The sequence below is a fragment of the Cololabis saira genome, chromosome 17, assembly GCF_033807715.1.
Source record: "Cololabis saira isolate AMF1-May2022 chromosome 17, fColSai1.1, whole genome shotgun sequence".
Lineage (NCBI taxonomy): Eukaryota > Metazoa > Chordata > Actinopteri > Beloniformes > Belonidae > Cololabis > Cololabis saira.
Window position 1 is genome coordinate 8,767,639 of NC_084603.1, and position 22,697 is coordinate 8,790,335.

General features: G+C 40.6%; 2 protein-coding genes across 2 annotated transcripts in view; one reads left to right on the forward strand and one right to left on the reverse strand.

Moving 5' to 3' along the window:
- macrod2 (mono-ADP ribosylhydrolase 2) overlaps window positions 1-22,697 on the reverse strand; it is a 445,260-nt gene that overhangs the window by 340,562 nt on the left and 82,001 nt on the right. The window lies entirely within an intron of this gene.
- On the forward strand, window positions 10,784-20,901 carry flrt3 (fibronectin leucine rich transmembrane 3). Its single transcript, XM_061745514.1, has 3 exons — window positions 10,784-11,051; window positions 16,059-16,824; window positions 17,584-20,901. The coding sequence occupies exon 3, from the start codon at window positions 17,626-17,628 to the stop codon at window positions 19,576-19,578; it is 1,953 nt and encodes a 650-aa protein (XP_061601498.1). The 5' UTR covers window positions 10,784-11,051; window positions 16,059-16,824; window positions 17,584-17,625; the 3' UTR covers window positions 19,579-20,901.

Here is a 22,697-nt window from a genome sequence, read left to right on the forward strand (position 1 = left end):
TTCTGCCACATTCAGCAGCAGATTTGATGAATGATGTGATTGATCCTCTCCCTTCCACTCAGAGATTTGGTGACAGAAAAGAACTGTGTTGCTCTGCACTGTGCAAGCAGAAGAATCTCCTGCTGGCACTGCAAACAAGCACCAAATCAGCATGCAACTCTGGCTCACTTAATGTTACACATTACTTCCTAACACCATGGACATAGTTTGAGGTTAAATTGGTGAGAAAGAGAAAATTAAGATAAGAAAAAAAAACATGCAGACATACTGAGATGGGATCAATTTGAACAGTAGATCAGCAATGTGGTGTTGAGCCTCTGCAGCTAACACAGAAATTAGTGTGTTTTTGTGGATAAACTGAAAGGGAGAAAATAAACTTCCTCCAGGGAATGGCTAGATAATTCCCATTTGCTCCTCCACATCCACAGACGCACACACGAGACACAAGAATGAAGACATTAATTAGAAGGATACTGAACTCTAATTAAGGAAGGTGGAAGGAACACATACAGGTGTGGATTGCACCTGGTTTCAAAAACTCTCGCTTCCTGACGCTGTAGCCACAGGGGGATGTTAACACTCTCCCTTTTTGTGGTTGTTATGTCACTCTTAACCAACACCCTTTCTTCCACTGCTCCTCCTACAATACCACGGTGGCGCCGGTGCAAGCGTGAAATTTGGAAGGCTGGGAAGCCTTCCAGACAGCAATCCACACCAGCTGAAGACACTCGTCCCGCTTAACTGGCAGATAAATTCTTGCTGGCTGGCTGCAAGTCCCACTTAAATGGATCCAAATCTTCACAATATCACGGGAAAAAGTAAAACAAATAAATTAATAAAGCTTTGCCAGGGAGTTTTATTTCAATACTCTCAAGGTAAATCAACTAAATCTCAACAAAGTTCTAGAAAAGTACTTCCTGGCAGCAGGATGCAATACTAAATTGTGAACAGTAGTTTTTTTTTATGTTATTTTTAAATTCAAAAACCCATAATTCAGTTTTCAGGTATTACCAGTTGTTATGAAATGAAATCAAAGTCTGTGCATGTGTCATTATGTCAGTGTTGGTGTGTGTGCGTGTGTGTGTGTAGGTGGGTGTGTTCATGCACCCGTGTGCCTTCCTGTGAGTCAATGAAAGAATGTGTTTTCAGTCGCTGGTTTGCTTGAACAGCACTGTGATGAACGTCTGGACAAACACAAGGGAATGTCAGTGGAGGGCTTAAGCCAATAGACAGAGCTTCAGCGTCGCCAGGGACCCTTGTTAGAGAGGCCACGCCCCCTGACACAGCACTGGACTGTCTCTATGACATTCCTTCTCATCAACCTCGACCAGTAAGAGACTCAGACGTGGAACAACTACATGCTCTGATACAGTAGAGACACACTATAAGCCAGAAAGAGCTGGGGAGGAAAAAGCAAAACACAAGGTTGACAGGTGATTTAACTAAGAACACAAGATTCGAGAAGGCTTAAGATAAATACTGGCCAAAGACAATGCTGAACAAGAACAAGTATAATGTATTCATATTAAATATGGCATGCTAATGCCAGTATGGAATAGAAGAAAGACACATAACTGTGATAATCTTTCTTTCTTGTTGGGTGGAATAACTGATGCAGACAAAATATTCAAGGCAAAGCTCAGCACGCTCACTTTGAATGTACTGTCGAGATTACAGCCGCATATTTCTAGCTTGGTAATATACTGTGAAGGCTGTGGAAGGGCAAACAGTAAAAGCAGGCTGGGCAAGCATCGAGCCCTATTCAAGTCAGAGCTGAAGCTTTTTACTTTTTTATTTTTTCATTTCCATTGTCCATTTTTATGTGGGAAGTCAGTAGAGCATCCCTGAGTCCCTGTTGACTCAATGCACTCAGACGTTTTCCCTTTTACAAGTGCTAAAGTAGGCATGAGCACTAATCCTAAGGGGTTAAATGGAGCCTCCTTTGGGCTTTCCCTACCCTGAGAGAGCTGAGGGCAGCTGCTGCTGCTGCGCTGCACACTGTGCTTCAATGGATGTGGCAGAATTTTGGCTTTACTTTTGCAAAGCAATGCAAAGAAATTCCTGCGCTAAAACAGCGTAGTCTAACAATAAAACAGAACATCAAGTAATTAAAGTGGGTGTTTTTTTTATTTTTTTACCAACTGAGATGCAAGGCCTCTGGTGAAATGCACCCATGTGATGACATAAATAAGAGAAAATGTGCTGATAGTGATAATGAAATATTTATGATCCCAGTGGGAAGAGTTCAAGTTAGAAATCATCAAGAGGAAAAGCTATTAAATGCTAAACAATTCAAGAGGGATATAAAAACATAGCTACAGTGTACAGTACAGTGTACAGAATGAAAACAAAAACTGTGGGCATCTGTGTTATAAATGAAAGGATGCAACATAGCCAAGGAATATAACAAATGTTTTTGTTTGCAAGTGACTATACTCTTGTTTAAATTCTAGCTTATAGAAGAGGGTGGAGTAAAGCGACGCATGAAGCAATTGTGAAAACGTGTGTAGGAAGTTTAGTTGTTACAAATGATACGGTTATAGGGATTAATGTTTCTGAATAGAAATACTGAAATTTTTTTCTTCAGAGGGACCTTTACAAAGAGAAGGGTGAGTACTTTAGAGCCTATTACAATTTTATGCGGAGACTGGAGGCAGGCACCTATGATTCTATCAACAGAAACACTTCAGAATAACATCCGCTGGAGAAAGAGACCATTTACATTTCAAATCACAACCATTTTCACACCAACAATGAACCAGCGGCGATGGCTACTAAAGTGTGGCAGATCCTGCACCCAGTGTGTCTTCTCTGTTGCTGTGGATAAATTTACATCTCTGCTGTTGCCTGTGTGATTGATGTTGGCCATGGTGACACAACTTCTATTTACCCAATACACTGATTCATCACCTCTTTCCATGGCTAACCGTTGGACTTCCTCAAACTTTTACTAGCTGTCTTTGATGAGTCTGCTTAAAAGCAATCTTACTAGCTTGTGAAATGTCAGGTTTTCTTCCTTTATTATTTGTTTGTAAGATTGAGTATATTGCAAGCCTGTGATATCTAAAAAGTAAAGTACTGCTGCTTTGCACAAAGCCTTTACTTTAGCAATGAACCGCATATCTTTCTCTACTTCTGTTGCTGTTCAAGGCATGCTTCAAAGACCACAGAATTCCAATATGTGAAAATATGGTCCAGTATTAAAGAAATATAAATGCCAAATGATAAGCAGAAAAAAGTTTATACAAGCCCTGCTTTTATATTTGTAATCTTTTTTAAGCTTTGCAACAGTTACTAAACAGCCCTTAAGGAGTAACGTCTTAATGACATCCTGTCTTCTTTATGATTTTTAAACATTGTCTAGACTCATTTGCACGTAAGTTACAGAGAGAAATAAGTGAGGTTTCTTGATTTGAAGGGGACACTGAAGAAAGCATACCCAGAGAACTAACCAGTTGTATGCACAAGTATATGAAAGCTGCGCCTGTGTCACCATTCAATTCAAAGATCAATGGTTTGATCCAGAGTCTCTCCCTCCAAAGTATAACTTAAGCTTTTACGTAGCAACAGCACAAGTAGAATACATCCAGGACCTTTGGTGCAGGGGGTGTTTATATTGTGTTATTTTTGATACTAAGTAATTACACTTCAGAAATATGACAGCGTGTGTCCTTTTATGCAGTGCTGCAACTTGCAGACCTGACCTTCCTCCTGTCAGTTGCCTTTATATACCTCAGACATGACAACAAAGCAATTGAAGCATATTCCATGAGTTGGAGATGATAAAGGTTGAACAGCAGCAACTTTTCACAACAAGATGAATATGTTCTAGGTTAAATGAGGAGGTCTAAATCAACTGTAAGAGTAAATCTGTTTGGGAAAAATCATTGAAAGTCAACATTGCCTCAGATGCACAGAGGTGTCTGACTCTACAAAGAGATGCAACAACTGTATACAAAGGAACATTTATATGTGTGTGTGTGTGTGTGTGTGTGTGTGTGTGTGTGTGTGTGTGTGTGTGTGTGTGTGTGTGTGTGTGTGTGTGTGTGTGTGTGTGTGTGTGTGTGTGTGTGTGTGTGTGTGTGTGTGTGTGTGTGTGTGTGTGTGTGTGTGTGTGTGTGTGTGTGTGAATGAGAGAGATGGTAACTAGTGCATTATCAAGGCACTGTGTAGAACATAAAACAAGCCACTGGCCTCACTGGTCGAAGGTTAGCCTCAGATCACCCCAGCAACAATTAGGAATAGTCGAATTACTTCCACTTAAGACCTAAAATGCATTCAAAACTTCAATACAAGCAACTTTCACTGAAGTGTTGACCAATGGGGGGCTGTTCAAGACATAAGTCAAATTTCCATTACCTTTTTTCACAAAAGAATAACTAAACTTAATTTGCAATAAAGGCAGCGCTGTGCGTCATTGGTGTTTACATTGAACAGTTTTTTTTTCTATATGACCTTAACTCTCATAGTTCCCTCTCAACTCTCTCGTCCCGCGAGACTTCTCTTTAAACCAAACTAAAAAGAAAAGTTTGACTTTAAAGAAGATGGACAAAAACATCTTTAGTCTTAGAAATTTACAAATTACTTACAAATTATTGTGATTGACGCTAGCACTGTTGAGAAAATAGTCAGATGCTGAAGGCAGCGGATGATCATTCAAGTGATTATTTAGAGGTAAAGCCTTCATGTGATGCAAAATGATTAAGTAGTGTTATAGCACAATTACATCATATAAATGTGGCCAAAAACAGCTGCAAACTCGATTTTGATTACTATAAATTGACCAGATATGTATCATCCAATGATGCCAGAGCGCAAAAAAGCATTTCCATTACACTTTTGCGATAAACTGGAATATCTAAACGCCTGAGAGACCACCTTGTGAAAGCATAAAAAGCTTTTTGCGGTATTTGGGAGTGTTTTAAAATTAGAACCATTTCCATTATAGATTTTTATTCCATTTGATATCTGGGTTTTACGCAAATCAAGTAGTAATGGAAACACGACTAGAGTTCTTTCAAGAAAGTCATAAATGACTGTCTTATCAGCTAGTCTTTTTATTCCCTCTTCACCACTCTCAGCAGGCCTTCCTTGAATGTGGCTCTTGACTGCAGAGCAATAAGACATCTGATATCCATGCCAGTTGGCAATGGATGCTTAAGTGCTGTTGACAGAACGAGGGGAGTATATACGTCTTTTTTTCTTGGGGTGATTGGAGGTGTCACCCAAAAACATCTTCAGGTGTTATTTAATACATGTTAAGTGGCTGTAGTTCACACAGTTTTTTAACGGACAAACTCTTTAATTCAAGACATGTACAGAAGTGGAAATGGACAACCAGAACACATGTTTTAGTTATCCATTAAAGGCTCTCTGAATCAGTTAAAACAGCTACTGTGGATGCAGCTTCAAGTAGCATACAGTCGCTGATAACATCCTCAAGTTGGCCTTCTACTAATGTTACATAATACTGACACATTGTTTCCTCCATAAACCATTGATGCTTTATTTTGATCTTCTTTAATTCTGCAAATCCCATTGCAATTAGGGTAGCATATATCCACTCAATAACGCCTCCTGACTCCACTTTCCTTCCCACAACGGAGCTTCAGGCATTGGGGAGGCAATAACGCCCCTTACATTTATACTGCTCAATGTGTGTCGAACAAGAGTTCTGCGTCCAGGGAAAGTAACGGGGTCTAACCTAAAAATGCTTCAAGTGTTTTGGCTGGTAAGGTAATCCTGCCCCTCGCCCATGACATAACTGCTTCTTGCATGACGCTCAGCAAGCCTTTGGGGCCAACGTAGCGCCAGTTTTCCTGGCTACGAGTCGGTGCTTTCTTCAAGGCCAGGGGTCCAGCTCTAGCTGGAACCGCTCGGGTGGAAAAAGCCCATCTAAAATTAACTTAACTGAATTGAACAATATCCCACAGGGGAATTATATTGGTACACTGTGAAATACTTTGCAAAAATATTTAAAAACATAAATAGATAATAACATTAGGTCAAATTAAAATAAACATGAGGTGGGACTCTCTTGGATGTTAGGTGCGAGTTCATTATGAATGCATCAGTGTTGTTTTACACTGTGGTCAAATTATTAGATTTTCATGTTAGGAGCTCATAAGACGACGCCTCCCTACTTGAATATTAACTATCTTTTAAATCAAAAGCCTGTTGCCTCAGAGCCACTTCCTGTAAGTGTGTCCAATGATAAAGGATTGCAGATCTTCAGTTTTTGTATAATCAATTGTATGTTATCTCGAGACTTTGTTTCACTAGATAACATTAGCCCTGACTTCCTGCACGTCCAGCTCTAAACCCTGACTGACCCTTTAGTAAAACACCCAAACTCTTAATCTTAAAGGATCAAAGAAATAAACTCAACCAACTTACTGAAGCAATCTGTTTGTGAGTTAAAGAGAGAGAACACTGCATGTTTGTCTTTTAGCTTGTGTCAGCAATCATGTTGAGTGTATTGTCAAGATAAATGTTACAGTTTAAATACAGCTGGTGAAAAGATATGAAGTTGCAGTTTTAGTGTGAAATAGTTAACTAGTTAAAAAGCAGGAGGAAGAAAAGGTTCAATTAGCTACATAAGAGCTGTATGTTGGACCGTGAAAACACTGTATGGTAATTCTATCTTTTAGCTTCTTTATTGTGCTGATTAGTGCAGCGGGGGAAGAGTGCTTTCTCTAATCTGATCACACAGCATTGTGTTTGGGGTCATTAACCTATGGGAGGTCCTAAGGTTGACAAGTCAGCTCCCCCCCTTTGCCTCCTTTATAGAACCGGCTCATCCTTGAGTTCCTCTGTCTCTGCAGACAACACGACAACAGCAACAAAAACAGCCAGACCACAAAGGGCAACAGGAAAAACAGCCGACGGAGCTATTTGCATGGATTGTCATTCTTGTGTAAACATACAGCCCGAATGACCACCAAGGCCTCTGAACTTGCCGAAGCAGCAGGATGGCCCCTTTTCACTGTTGTTGTTGGTTCTTTTCTTTTTTTCTTCTTTCCTTTCCCTCTGGCCTGCATCCAAGTCCCAAGAGATGAGGAGGGCCAGCCTATCCCTCAACATCTGGGATCTGCATCAGAAAAGACCACTACCTTACCGCATGGCGTGGCAGCATTAATACCCGCGACAAGGGGCTGTTTCATGTAACCAATATCCGCATTCATATGCGTAAAGATTCAACAAGCTCCATCAGTCAAAGCTTGCTTGCCAACAATAACACAAACCTATCCCAATGACATCCAGCATCCGTTTACATTTGGCTATTCACTGGTTTGTACTTTTGCCAGTTTCTGTCTTTAATTCCTGTCACTAAAATTGCATGCTTATTAAATCAAAAATGTGAATACAACTTCCAGCACCTCTCATCCAGGAATGAAACTTAAACTATTGTGATACTTAAAAGCTGCTTGTCAGGATAGCAAAGCGGAGATTAATGGCCTAGAGCAAAGATTGTAGCTGATTGCCTGTAGAGGATGAATATGCAAATGACGTAGAAGGTAATGAAAAGCAAAACAGGGTTTTGGCAGCAGGCTTTCACATGTTCCCCTTAATTTGTCATTAGTTAAGAACATTTAAAGTCTGTCAATAAAGAATTCAAATCAGAGACTGGAAGAAAAAGGGAAATTGGCCCCCATATTTCCCTTTGAGCGGTGTTAAGATCTATTCTCTTTCACTGATGCCTTTCAGTGAGCTTTGGTAAAAAATAAACAGAAATTAGAAAGTAAATGTAAATGCTACAACACTTAAATTATGTAGCCTGAATGCCACTGTGTCCATGCGTCTGGCAGAGAGTACAGAAAGTAGGGCATCACAGCATGCATGCTGCAAGTCTCATTTACTGGCCGCAGCAGGAGCAAAAAAGTAAAATTGATTATCCGAATGCATACCATGAGACAAAAACTGGGCTCAGGGCGGTCTCATAAAAAACCAAGACCAATTGTAACCCGAACAGCAATCAAACCCAAAGGTTCTCTAGCCTGCACTTGGAAAAATCAAGAGGCACAACCAAGTAGGTAACAATATGAGTGATGTGTAAACACTGAAACTAGCCAGACAGACAGGAGTGCGTCCTTGGGAAAGGAGAACACCTATCCTCTTGAAGAAAAGACCAGCGGGCCAACAGATTTTCCCTGTTCTAGAGATAACAGAAACCCAACACCGACGTCCTCCAGTGGGGCTCTTTGTACGTCTAAGAGAGGGTCAATCAGCAACCGCTGACAGATGTGTCTGCAGTCGATTTAGGAGAGGAAGCCATGTTGAGGTCAGACACGGGTTTCTCTGCTCTGTCCCCATGGAAGGAAGACAAGGATCAGGTCAGGATGTCCTAGATTGACCTTTTCTCACCTCACAGTTTTTAACAGACAACACCTGGACTAATATGTTAAGTAAAAGAGATGGCTGAGTTGCCAACAAATAAATAGTATTAAGGCAGTTTATATTTGTCTAGGAATCCCTTTGTGTTTCCAACAAAGGTGAGAATCATTCCAGCTGGAAAACAAACAAATCAGAAAAGCTCCAGTGGAGGTTTAAGTCGTTTTGGCAGATGCTCCAGGCTTAAGTGTCTGTTCAATCAGGCACTCCAGTTACGATGGTAATCATGGTTTAAACCTTGTACAGATGTGAAGCCCGCTGTTGAAGCTTAAGTTGCATCACATTCTGTACCTGGCAAAAGGTGGGCATGGGATGTCAGTGATAATCTCATTTTAGACAGTCACTCCTGTGTAGTACAACCCACCACACTGAGGCAATAGCAATTACTCGGAGTGGAGTTCACATGAACAAACAACAGGAGAACAAAGTACAAGACATTTGTATATTAATAGAGGTTTCACCTGGTTTGTATCTCGTCACTTAACATTCATGAAGGGACATCTTTAAAGAAAATATCACTGATATTCTCAAGCTGGTCCAAACATAAAGAATGCTTCCCTTAACTTTTCAGTCAGAGTTAAATATTATTGGGTTTCTAATGCCAGTTTACACATTTTTCATTGCTGTTTTTAACTATTATGAATTACAACTGGGAAGCTGCTCTGTCCTGACAAAAAAAAAGCATTAGATATGTTGGTATCCTGAGGGCAAGTGCATAAAAGCTCAGTAATAAACCTGCTTGTTTACTGAAAATTAATGAAGACACTCCTTGCATTCTAAGCTGAATGGTAAAACAGGTTTGGAGTAATTAACAGAAGTGAATGACATCTAAGGAACGTTACACTGGCATTTGTATACATCAGAGATTAGCTCCCCGCTGGCACCAACAACAAGATGATATTAAATAACAGATGAACAGAGCTGCTTCATTGAAGCTAAATGTGCAGGACTGCCGTGTCTGACTTGTCCAGTAGCCAGAGGGGGGAAACACTGGAGATGATACAGGGCAAAACCGTGTTGGCTGGGTCAAGTCTGCTGTTCAGCCTTTGACTAACAAGCTGACTCACTGCTGCTTTAGGCCTAAAGAGAAGATAAAGCAGATGTTTAGCTTTATTCTAACATGAAACCAAAGGAGGTCAGGAGTCACTCCAGGTATGTCTGATCGACTATCTCCTTTTCTTCTGTATTGATACGTTGGATGCCTGCGAAGAGTTTAAAAACGAAAGTTGCAGACCCACAAATCTGAAATGAGCACAACTCTAAATTGTTATTATATATTATTTTGGTCGATTGTGACAACATCATCCAGTATTCATAAACTATTTAAAAAAAATTATTTAATGAATTAATTAAAAACCATGGGTGTTGAATTTTTTAACAGTTGACTAACAAGCTGACTCACTGGTGCTTTAGGCCTAAAGAGAAGATAAAGCTGTTGTGCATTTAAAATGTACAATTCCATCTATTTAGAGAAAATACTTCTGGTTTAGAAGTGAAAAATGTGTTTTCTGTCTTACAAAAAGAAAAAAAACTATGTTAAAGATCAAACTTAAACTCATAATTTTAATTCTTCCCCCAAGCTGTTGCTCTGATGAACTCTCATCTCTCATAGAGTCTCAGAGTAATCAACCACTGTGCAATAATAATAATAATAATAATAATAATAACCACAATCATATACTGGAACAATGCACCTTTCAATAACCATGTCTACCTCATACTGCTGCACCTTTCACTTTTTTTTTAAATTAATTGTATACATGTTAATAACAGCCATTTGTCTTTTTACTGTACAGCAAAAATAACCAAGTCAAATTCCCTGTCTTTGACCTGACTTGGCCAATAAACCTGATTATGATTATGATTAAAAATAACATAAAATAAATCTTAATCTAAAATGCAATAATAATAATAATTTAACTGGGCTAAAATGGGCCAAAAAAAAAACAAACCAGTCGAAGCAAAAAGTTTATTTTCTTTATTTTTTATTTGTTTTACCGACACCAACAAAGGCATTTCGACCTTTCCACTCCTTCTGTCCTCAGCCTTTTTTCTGCCAGTCGCCTGAAGGTTGATTTATGGTCCCGCGTTACACCAACGCAGAGCCTACGCCGTAGAGTACGCCGTCCCCTACGGCGTAGGCTCTGCGTCGATTTAACGCCGAACCATAATTCAGGCTTGACAGGGACGTGCCTCTCCTCTTCCCCATTTCCTCCACGCCCCCTAGTGGCCGCAGCTGGAACTGCACCCACCATGCCCACGGCCCAGAGAGAGAGAGCGAGGTGGAGGGATGGAGGGAGGGATGGAGGGAGGAGGCGCCTCCCCCGTATGACATCAGGGCTCTATTGAAGCAGAGCTGGAGGCACACACAACTCCACATTTGTACTGAGATCCACCCTCGCACCCACGTCTTCGCACAGCCAACTGATTGTGTGTTTGCGTGAGGAGGGTACCAGTAAACACAGCAGTGTTGCTGCAGAAGAACTCCTAAAAACTATCCTTGTGAGTGAGAGGAGCCTTTTTTCCTCTTCTTTTTTTTCTCTCCTTTATTTGGGTGTCCATTTAAATCTTAATAACGCGGATTGGATTATTACTTTCCCGTTGAGAGCCCCAGTTTAAGAGGATACCTGTTACTTTCCCTTTTTGGCTTAGTTGGAGAGGTAAGTGTGTTTTCTGCTCGTACAGTGCTGTTGGGAGTGTTTCCTTTTCTCTTTTGGATTTTCTCTCTGGAAGAACGGATTCAAAGTAAAGCGGAATCATCAGGAGTTGCGTAAATCTAAATAGTTATTCTCCTCATTTCCACTTAGCACTCGCAAAGCCTTAGAAAGACTAAAATGTAAGGGGCACTCTTGTCCTAAACAGCCAGATGAAGTTCTTCTGCGGGTTCACACACTGCGCAGTTTTCTGTTCGGCTGTGCGCAGGGGGAGAAAAAAAAAATCTGACTTAAACAAACCACTGTCTAATCATCCTAAACCCTTTCCGTGGCTGCAACCTCCAGCCTCGAACCCCAATCCTGCATCCCCCCAAACTCGGCGTGTCCATCAGAACCATGGACAACCAGCTCCCCTTTTTTCTGACACGCACAATTTCACGTTGATCACATTCATCCTCGGCTGCGAGGAGAGACGCTCCAAACGTGACACCCAGACGGGACCGGGGACGACTCAAATATCGGGATCATTCACATTCAAATTCAACCTTTGATCGTCTTAACCAAGAGGGGGGGGAATTATCAGCGACGAATACGCAAACTTAGAGGGATTAGCGGCGTGTCTGGTGTCGCGGCCAGAGAAGACACCCCGGTGCGCAAATCCCGCGGAGCTGGACGCGAAGGGGCAGCTGAAAGACGGGCAGGGATGTGTTGAGCGTCTCTGCTGGAATCAGCCTCGTCTCAATGCATCTCATGCAGATATTTTTTGTATTTTTTTTAATTTAAGGAGCAAAGGTTGTTTTTTTTTAATGCAATTAAAGTTCAAAAACACCAGTCTGCTTAAATAACACCATACCTTCATGCATGTACTAGACTACATTACCAATCCTGCAAATCAAACACCACGAGTAAATGCAATATCCAGGAAGGCAGCACTGCGAGTTCCTATGGCCGCCTGACAGCAGATTCTTCACTCTAATATCGCTGCGAGATGCTAATGATTACCGTGCTATCATCCCTTCACACAAACTGATATTTATCCCATTAGACCAATACAATAAAGTGGAATCCCTACTGGCAACACCAGAGCAGGGACAGTTCTTAATCCAATTTAACTCAGCCTTTTATCTTAACAAGACGATAAGGTCATCCAGGCTTTAAATAATGGCTCATTGGCTATAAACTGTTAAAATATTCTTAATAGTGGATGCAAACTTGACTCAAATGGTAAAGGAATGAAATGGCAGCATATTATTATTCAGTGTAGGGGAAAAAAAGAAGAAAGAAAAAAAACATGTTCAACATGGCAGGCATGAAGACAGGCCCAGTTCTTCACTAATAACTGCCTGAGGCAAAAGTCCCCAGTTACTTGTTTTCAGAGGGAATTCATATGGAAGATTAACAGCTAACCGGGTCACTACGGATGGAACCTTCCAAGTCTAGAAAATTTAAAGCATAAAATATATATGACTGGGTCAGGGATAAAAGTAATTTCCAAACTAGCAATACATATTTCACTTTCAACACAGTACTCTGAGGGGGGGGCTAATTCAGTTCATTTCATAATTTATTTAGCCACTAAGCTGTATTTTCTTCTATCCCAAGCTTTAGGGAGAAATCATTTCAAACTGATTGCTCAAAGTAAAATGGAAAGTCAGGTTTATCCCTTAAATACTGTGGAAATGAATCGTCAAACAGTGGCTGTGTGAAATGTTGGTTGACAAATCCTCACATTTTGGGTAGGTGTCTGGCCCGCATTGAGATAGGCTTCTGCAGCTTAACATAAGCATTCATGTCTTGGTGTTTGTGTCACACACACACACACATACACACACATATTTTATCTTGCAGTGCCTACCACCCCCATGTGGGGAAAACAATTGCAGCTGCTACAGATCTCTTCTTTCAGGCTGCTACAAAAGCGAGACCCCTGTCCGTCCCGGGCCTATATGCTCTTAATGGGCCAGCAAACGTGTCATCTGTTCAGTCCATCTAAAGACAGCACCAGGAGGCCACATACCTAATCTGTGAAACTCGGAGATTTGCCCATTTTCTCTTTGGCTGAAACACGTTCTGTGTCCCTGTGAATTCAGACGTGGACATGAATGTCCCATTGTGTCTCACCAGCACAGTAGGCCCCCGCCAGGTGTTTTATCACACAAATTACTAAAGTTTGAAATCACTCTCTGTCACAATATTGGCAATTTTATGACAAATCGCCCAAAAACTAAGCCCCGCTTCCAGGAAAATCATGGAGCAAAACATTTCAAAATGAGAAACCAGAATGTTTCTTTCTTTTGGAGTTAACTAATCCCAACCCGAGACATTATTGATTTCCAATTTGGTAGTTTGTATAAAACCAATCAAGTTCAGAAATGATTTTTCAGGCGTACATATTGCGAAATGTAACCAACAATAACTGCTGTGTGCAATCAATCATGATTCAAAATAACACTGTGAATTAGAGTAATATCAACACCATATGCAAACAACATTGATTTCCCCATGGAGAGAGCTCTACTGTGGTTCAAAATTAATTTTAGGGCTCATGAATAATTTAACATTTCGCTATTACTACTTGTACAGCTCGTTCCTCCCTAAATGCAGTCCATGTAATATTATTCTGTATTTCTCTGAACTAAAAGTCATTATAATCTGCAACACTTTTGACAGGCATGAAATTGTTTCTATTTGATTTTTTCCCCTTACAAATTCTTTCTTGTGCTGCACATGACTAGGGGGCACACACTCTTGGGCTCTGTTATTGCAGACTAATGTGCATTTATGCGTGTTCAGCTCACAATGGCTATCAGTGTCCAGCTTTGTATGAGCCTCCTACGCTCCCCACCGAAAGGTATCTAGCTGTACACACACTCATGCACTTTTTTATTTTTCCAGGATGCTCAATTTAACTTTACCAGTTCAGATTAAATGAAGCAGAATCCACTCTGACTGCCAGAGAAATTCCCCGTCCTGCCAGCGGAGCTTATTAGAACGATGGAGAAAGACATCCATCACTAGAAATGTTTAACTCAGCATCTACAGCTCTCAAAATGATTGTGTGCACATAAACGTGTTAGTGCATAATACGCAGGGAATTACATTATTAGTAAATGCAATAAAAGGAAAAACAGCCTTCACTAAAGCACTGTGTGAAGTAGAGGAATTTTTCAATTGTCCGAAAAAAAAGTTGTTTTTTTTTTAAGCCGAACCCCCTCTGTGAGGCTACACAGTCCACATGCTTGCCTTGTAGGGAACAATGGAGAGGGGCCACTCTCCTGAAATCCGATGAGCGTGGAAAAGGAGAAAGAGAAATGGTCTAGCCCCAAATGTGCTCCTCTTAAATTAAACCTGAGTTATGGTCACAGCTGACTTTTGATAAATCACAGACAATACACCATAACTTACCAGGGCATTTTCCCCACTGTCTTACATGGATGTCCTTGCTGTGTTGACCGGGCAGAGACTTAGCTTGTATTACTTAAGGTGACTAAAGAAAGGGAAACAACTGAAAGCCATATCACATATGGGTGTACTTCTGTGGAGAATAGAAAACACTTAAATGTCAGATGTCAATAAACAACCTCTAATATCTGTCATTCCACATGCAGATGTGCATACTTGGGTTTACTTGAAGACAGAAAAGCATGCACTTGTGTCACGTAAAGCAAACACTTCACATATTCAAAACACAGCTAAATACTCAGCCATATGGAGAACCTTAAGATGGAAAAGGGCTGTTTAAAATTGAAATATCTTGACTAAGTGCTACATTAAAGGTTCATTCCAACAGACAGAAAGTACATATTCTCTGTCATGCCGCCATTTTCTTAAACTCCCCTTACAATATTTAATCTTTTGTCCCTTGTCAGACTTCTTTATTCCTCAAGTCAGCAGAGGCAGCATCTGGTGCTTTTTCCCCCAGATTCTAATCTACTTCTAATGTAATACTGGACTGAGGGCCGATGTTTAGGTGGAACAGAAGGAGGGGGGCGTTATTATGAGACAGCATCTGAGGAGTTGTAATCGAGTTACAGGCCTCTCAATTCCCTAATCTTCTCCTTGTCATGGGTTACAACTGTTAAACGCCTGGGCCTCTTGTTCCTAATTTACCTTTGAATGTTTTACAGCACACAGTGGCAGCCAACGGGTCACGTGAATAGTTACACGTAAGGACACAAAGCCATTGTGTTCAGAAAGGAAACGTAACATTTTCTTTGGCAAAGGAAATTCTAGTTTCACAAACAGAAATAGCATTCAGAGTCCGACGAGAGGATGGGGTGATGGCAACAGGGCATACAGAGGGGCTGTGAGCAACAGGGATGGATGTAACAACCATCCTGTTCTTCAGACTAAATTCAAATAGGCTTCATTTGTCACGGGTGATTTTCACAATGTGAGTTATTCACTAAGCTCCGACAGATCTGTCTTTTTTTCTCATGTAAATAATCTGGACTAGTCTTGTTTCCCAAATAGTGTGCCCCTTTTTTTTTTTAAACCACACCAAAAGCTCAGCTATCCACTGAACTGGAGCGAGAAGGGCATGGGAGCTCCACCCTCAGCCATTTCTGAGTTTGGGGTCCAGATTATGGTGGCTGTGTATGCACAGACATTCCTCCTTCCTCACTACTGAAAAGAAATGTAGCGAGTTAGAGTAGCCTGGCTGTAAAAGGTCAAGAGGCTGAAGCACATCAAGAAGAAAGGGTATTTACAAGCAGCAAAATCTTAGTATAAAGTGGGTCCTAAAATTTGTATCACACACATTTCTTCACATAAGATTTCTCCAAAACATTTGTTTTTACTTGAGTTTGTATATTAGAACCTGAGATTCAAATAAATACTGCAAAATTTTGGATAGAAAACATATTCTTGAAGTGTTTCCTGATTCAATTAAAAAAAAAGGAGAAATAAATTGCATTTTGAAGCATTTATCCCTCATAACCTGGAAATACTTTAAAAATTGCTTTTCAACACTCGAATGTGGGCATTAAATGTCATTTTCTTGTTGTTTTTCAGAACGTCATCCCAGATGTGAGGACGGTTCAGTATGACTCAAACTGCTGATGTATGAGAGCAACTGGGCCCTTAGGATAAGCATCTTGTCCTGTTTTGCTCCTTTGAGAAGAGAAGAACACTTGTTATCTGCTTCAGAAAAAGGAAACAGAGCCCCGGATTAATGTGTATACAGGCTCAACAAGGGAGCAGAGGATTCTGGGTTACCTGAAGACGCAGAGTACACAAGTGAACAGGCCTGGATTGAGCCTGTGGCAGAGGGGATTGGCATGGCTCAGACCAGCTTTGCGTCAACTCATCATGCCTGCAGAGCCTGATGGCAGAAAGGAGCCTTTGCTAAAGCTCACGCCATCCAACACAAGAATCAGGATACAACGCGAAAAAAAGTTAATTTGCTGTTATGGCTGTTGAGCTTGACAACTACAACAGCCGTAAGGATTTTTAAAATTACCTGAGCGTGCATGCTTTTTTTTTTTTTTTTTTACTTTTTTTTTTCTTTTCTCTGTTTTCCTTTTTTTGGCGAGGGCGAATGCTTTCTGTGCAGGCTTATCTGCTATGGTAAAGGCACTGAAAGCATGAGCCTTTGACAACACACGGGAGGTCATCGCCCAAACAAGGATCAGCTCAGCAAATACTGACCGGGTCAGGATATCGTCAAGATACCCCTTGGACAAACTTTTCCTTTTCAGGGAGGATAAGAGCAAGTTCACCAGGAAATCGTGATTGCTTTTTGGTGGCTGAAAAGGATTTACCGCCTCTTCTAAGTCAGGTACGGCAAATACAGATTGCTTCGTATCTTTCCCCTTTGCTGGCCAGGCCACGTTCAGGAGGAGAGGTTATACCATGAATGCATAATTTTAAGTTTTAATTTAGTAATAGCATGATTAAAAGGTAACTTCATGTAATGAAAAGAAAACCTTTGCTATTTTCTTTCACATTCCCAATGCAACCTCTCACATGTTTATGCATTAGTAAATGTAATATATTTTTTAATTAAAAACAAATCAAATAAAAATCAAAATGAATAACTGAAATAATGTCACAGTAATTTTGTCACGTCAAAAAAAACGGACAAAAATAAATTTTCCTCTCGGATGTAAGAGTAAAAAAAAAACTGAAGGTCTTTAAAATGTATTTCTTTAGCCTTGATGGGAAATAGATTATACAAAACGAAATAACGTATTAGTTTTCACAAGCGATGCAAAATGAGTCTCACATTTTAAATCAAAGAAAACAAAAGCAGAAATGTTCATTCATGTAAGACCTTTAATTGAAAAGAAATGTATATTCCAGTATATATAAAATGTATTTTTTTTTAAACTATAATATATGCCTTAAATGTATGAATTATTATTATTAATTTATATCTGACCAATAGAACAAAAAGAAACTGATGCTTTCAACAGTTGTTTAATCTGGAAAGTGCTCCAGGCAGCTTTTCAAACACCCACCAATTACTGAAACAGGAATTTGGCTCCCACTTGAAGTCCTTGGGCATTAATCTACACTTTTGTTTTTCTTTCCCCAGGGCCTCTTGTGTGATTAAAATACCAGGCGACACACCTTCAAGATGGTGCGACAATGCAAGTCCCTTATCCTCTTCCTCATCAGGATTGGGCTGCTGCTGGGTCTTGCTAACCCCCTGGTCACCTCTGCCTCCTGTCCCTCAGCCTGCCGCTGTGACGGGACCTTCATATACTGCAATGACCGTGGCCTGACTTCCATCCCTACTGGTCTCCCCAAGGATGCTACTGTGCTCTTTCTACAAAACAACCGCATAAAGAGTTCGGGCATTCCTGCAGAGCTTCGTGGACTCTCACAAGTAGAGAAGATCTACCTTTACTGCAACAATCTGGATGAATTCCCAACTAACCTTCCTCTTGGACTAAAGGAGCTTCACCTTCAGGAGAACAACGTTCGGATGATTACTCATGACTCTTTAGCTCAAATTCCCTACATTGAGGAACTGCACCTGGATGACAACTCTGTGTCAGCAGTCAGCATAGAGGAGGGAGCCTTCAGGGACAGTACTCACCTGAGACTGCTTTTCCTCTCCAGAAACCACCTGAGCACCATCCCTTCAGGCCTACCCATGAGCATTGAGGAGTTGCGTTTTGATGACAACCGTATCTCATCTATTTCAGAGCAATCGCTGCAAGATCTCATCAACCTGAAACGACTAATCCTGGATGGTAACCTGCTCAATAACCGTGGAATTGGGGAGATGGCTCTCATTAACTTGATCAACCTTACTGAGCTCTCCCTAGTGAGAAACTCCCTGACATCACCACCAGCCAACTTGCCAGGCACCAGTTTGGAGAAGCTGCAACTACAAGATAATCATATTAACCGGGTCCCACCTGGGGCCTTTGCCTTCCTTAGGCAGCTGTACCGCCTGGACCTATCTGGTAACAACCTGAGCAGCCTCCCGCAGGGTGTATTTGAAGATCTGGACAATCTCACACAGCTTCTACTACGTAATAACCCCTGGCAATGCACTTGCAGGATGAAGTGGGTGCGCGACTGGTTGCGGTCATTACCATCAAAGGTGAATGTACGTGGCTTCATGTGCCAGGGTCCTGATAAAGTCAAAGGCATGGCAATTAAAGATCTAACTACAGACATGTTTGACTGCACAGACTCAGAACTTTATTCTGTATATGAGACAAGCACAGTCTCCAACACTTTACGCACATCGCAGCCCCAGCGGCCGTCATTTGTCACTAGAAGGCCTGTGGTAAGAGGTCCTGACATCAGTAAGAACTACCACAGCCCAACCACATCTTCAGGCAGAAAGATTATCACCATTAGTGTCAAGTCAAGTAGTGCAGATGCAATACACATCTCATGGAGGGTGTCACAACCCATGACTGCGCTGCGGCTCAGCTGGCTAAAGCTGGGACACAGCCCTGCCTTTGGCTCCATCACTGAGACCATTGTGCAGGGGGAGAGGACGGAGTATCTGCTCACTGCACTGGAGCCAGAGTCCTCTTATAGAATATGCATGGTTCCCATGGAGACTAGCAACATTTACCTGTCAGACGAGACCCCTGTTTGCATTGAGACGGAGACTGGATCTCACAAATCCTACCACCCAACTACAACTTTAAATCGAGAGCAGGAGAAGGAGCCTTATAAAAATTCCAGTCTGCCCTTGGCTGCTATCATTGGAGGGGCTGTGGCTCTTTTGGCAATTATCATGTTGGCACTGGTGTGCTGGTATGTCCACAGGAATGGTTCACTTTTTTCCAGGAACTGCACCTATAACAAAGGCCGTCGGAGAAAGGATGACTACGCTGAGGCTGGCACTAAAAAGGACAACTCCATCCTCGAAATAAGAGAAACTTCTTTTCAGATGATTCCTATAAACCACCTGCCTGTAACCAAGGAGGAGTTTATGATACACACAATTTTCCCACCTAATGGCTTGAGTTTATACAAAAGTCCACACAACGAGAACAGCATTAACAACAGGAGCTACAGAGACAGTGGAATACCAGATTCAGACCATTCCCATTCATGATACTGCACACGGATATTCAAAGTGAGTGTGTGAAAGTGGCAAGACTTTTACAAAACACTGGATCTATAAGACTAAGGAAGCAATGTTCTGTACATTTGCCACATAATTTATATTTAAGGACATTTTATGAAGATGAAGAACATTCTAGTTGCAGGCCATTACTGAACCATCAGTGGTTTACCGACTGCAGTTCTATATTTTAGGGGTTTGTAGTAATTTGTACTGTATTTCCTTTGCTTAAGGTTATTGACCAACAAAAGAAACTCTGTGTTCTATTAAGATATGATGACTTGTCAACTGTGAAAGTGGGTTTTCATTGCTGTGTTGAACAATCAGACTTTAGAAAACCTTGTAGTATAAGCACAGGTCATTCTTTTAACTTTGTGGCTGTTAGAAAAATCAAAAATGCAAAAAAATTAAAAGACAGTAAACTAAAGATACAGATGATCAACTAATTCACAACGTGGGCACGTTGCCCTGTCAGTAGCCACCTCCACATACTATGGACCAAGAATTTTTCTGGAGTATTGCCGTAATCTGGGTTTATGAATAACTAAAGAGGATGTGCCACTATTTTTATTTCTGCTTTGCTCAATGTGTTATTTAGTTCTGTTTGCGAGAAGACGAAACACAGCAATGCAGGGTTCCAATGTTTCTGATAGGATTGTAGGCCACAGCACAGGGCAGATAAAGCACACCAATCTTAAGGAGACCTCAGCTCCTCTAAAACAAGTAGAAAGGTCAGGCCGACGCAGAGAACCCGTCCCCCACACTAAGTCTATTTGTACAAGCCCACAATTGCCAAATGACAATGGCAGCATTCTTTAGTACCTTGTATAATACGTTATTCTAGTCGCCAGGCCAAATGAGACGAGACATGTTGACTTTGATCAAAATTACGACATTGTCAGCAACTCCTGATTATGAGTATTATTTTGTATTATTTTCCTGATGAACACACTTTTATGTTGCCACAATTTGAAGTTAACTGTTCTTTACAATTTAAAAACCAAAGTGCATTGTATGCCCTTTGGCCAGTCTTGTATGTGCCTTGATCCAATGCTTATTGTATTTAGCTTTTTAAGAAACCAGTGACTTTTTTTCATACACACTTGAATATGAAAAATATTGGTCATATTACAGAATAAAAGTGGACAAAAAAACCCATAAGTTTGCTCTGTCTTACCTTGAATACAACAGGACCACAATCAGAAAAAATTCTACATTTGTTTTTAGTCGCTTCAATCTATTGGGTTTTGTTATCAGTGTGTATTATTATCATTAGTAGTAGTAGTAGTGGATGCAGCAGTAATAGTAGTAGTAGTCGTTTTGTACTCTACAGAATTCTACATAAGTGGAATAAAGTTTTATGTAAATGTTTATAGATAGAAAATGTTACCCTTATTTTTTTATTCTACATAAATATCTGAATTCTGAGGCACCACAGCCAGACTTCCCCTTGTACAATAGGGAACTCTATAAAGGTAATTCAGATATTGTTCTTGGTACCCGTTTTCCACTCCACGGGCAGTGCACAGAGCAACATCTGCTTGAGGCTACTGTTGTTCTTTTTTTTTTTTTTTGCTGTGAAGTCGTGTGTATCTTAACTGATTGGCTAGAGAAAGAAATATCACAGAGGAGAAGAAACTGGGCTGTGGAGACACTGGATTCTAGGGATGATGAACCTCCCGGGCACCGGGGCAGCAGAAACTCATCAAGCTACCATACGGAGGGTGGTACAGGCAGACCCTGCAGGGGGATGCCCATCTCTGCAGAAGAGACACTACACACGCTTCTCTGAGCAGCACATTTAATGACATGATTTGCAGCTCAGTCAGCCAGGGCACATGGAAAGGTACACACGCAATAGTAGTAAAATGGCATATTAAAACATTGTATGCCTGCAAGAAAACAAATCGTGTGAAAACTGGTATCATTTATGGATTTTAGAATTCCTGTGGTTTCTGACAAGTCTCTCAAACAGAAGCATAATGTTCTGCAAGTAAAATAGATGTGTCAAAAGAAGTGCCTCACCCCACTGTCACACATCCACCACTTCTTAACAATATAAAAGCTTCAATTACGGTGAGAGAAACCAGAAAACAGTAAAACTGATCTAATTCTTAACTTCTGTAGTGACTCTTCCCTACATATAAGCGTTTGACAGAAATTAAAAGTCAACTGAATATTTCTGTCAGAATAATTTCTGTTTGAAAGGTGTCAAAAGTATTTTGTTCCCCCTGTTGGCTCAAAGTTTACTAGGGCAACCTCTTATCACTTACCCAAGCTAACTCAATTCTGGCCTTGAGAAAGTGGGAAGTTTTGTGAATTTTGTTTGCCTGAGTAAGTCAAAACAAATGTGTTGACTTCATTTATTTATTTATTTATTTGTTATTATTATTAAAACGTTTTTTGTTGTTGTTAGCGGCCCATTTAAATCCAGTAAGAGTGTTTCCGAGACCGTATTGCATCTGCTCTTCTCTGACCACGTAATTTACCATCTTTAAATACATAACAATAGCATACAGAGCAAGCAGCTTGATTTTGGTTTGAAATGTTCCTCCAAGCACTTAAACTAAGATCCAGTTCTAGAAACAAGCCAAAAAATAAAAATATGAATTAAATAGACACACACAAAGACGGACGAAATAAGAATAAAAATGATAACTGACATAATAGCATAATTGCAGTGTATACAGCCCTAAGTACTAAACAACCTGCCTTCATAAGGAGGAGGTCTTAGCTGGTTTCATGTCAGTTTCTAACTGATGAATAATTTGACTCTACAGATGCACTCGACAGGAAAATTACTATATTTCTTGAGAAGAGTATTCAGATGTCATGCAATGGCAATAACCCAATGGAATGACTGAAATATTATTTCTGAGGCAGAAATACTCCAAAAATAGTGAATTAAAGAGATCACTGCAGTTCTTTTTGTGCATCAATCTTTGTTTTCTTGAGGGCGTTTGGGGTGAAGCGAATGGGTTTGTTGTGGTTAGGGCACTGAAGATTGCTTTAAAGCTCTGACAATGAGCAAGTCGTTCTTACTTATTCACTCACCTGTTTGATAAATTACAGCTTAGCACAAAGGTGAAAGGAGAATTCTATTGTTTCGA

Coding starts and splice junctions, on each gene's coding strand:
- flrt3 (XM_061745514.1), top strand. CDS start 17,626: ATGGTGCGACAATGCAAGTCCCTTATCCTCTTCCTCATCAGGATTGGG.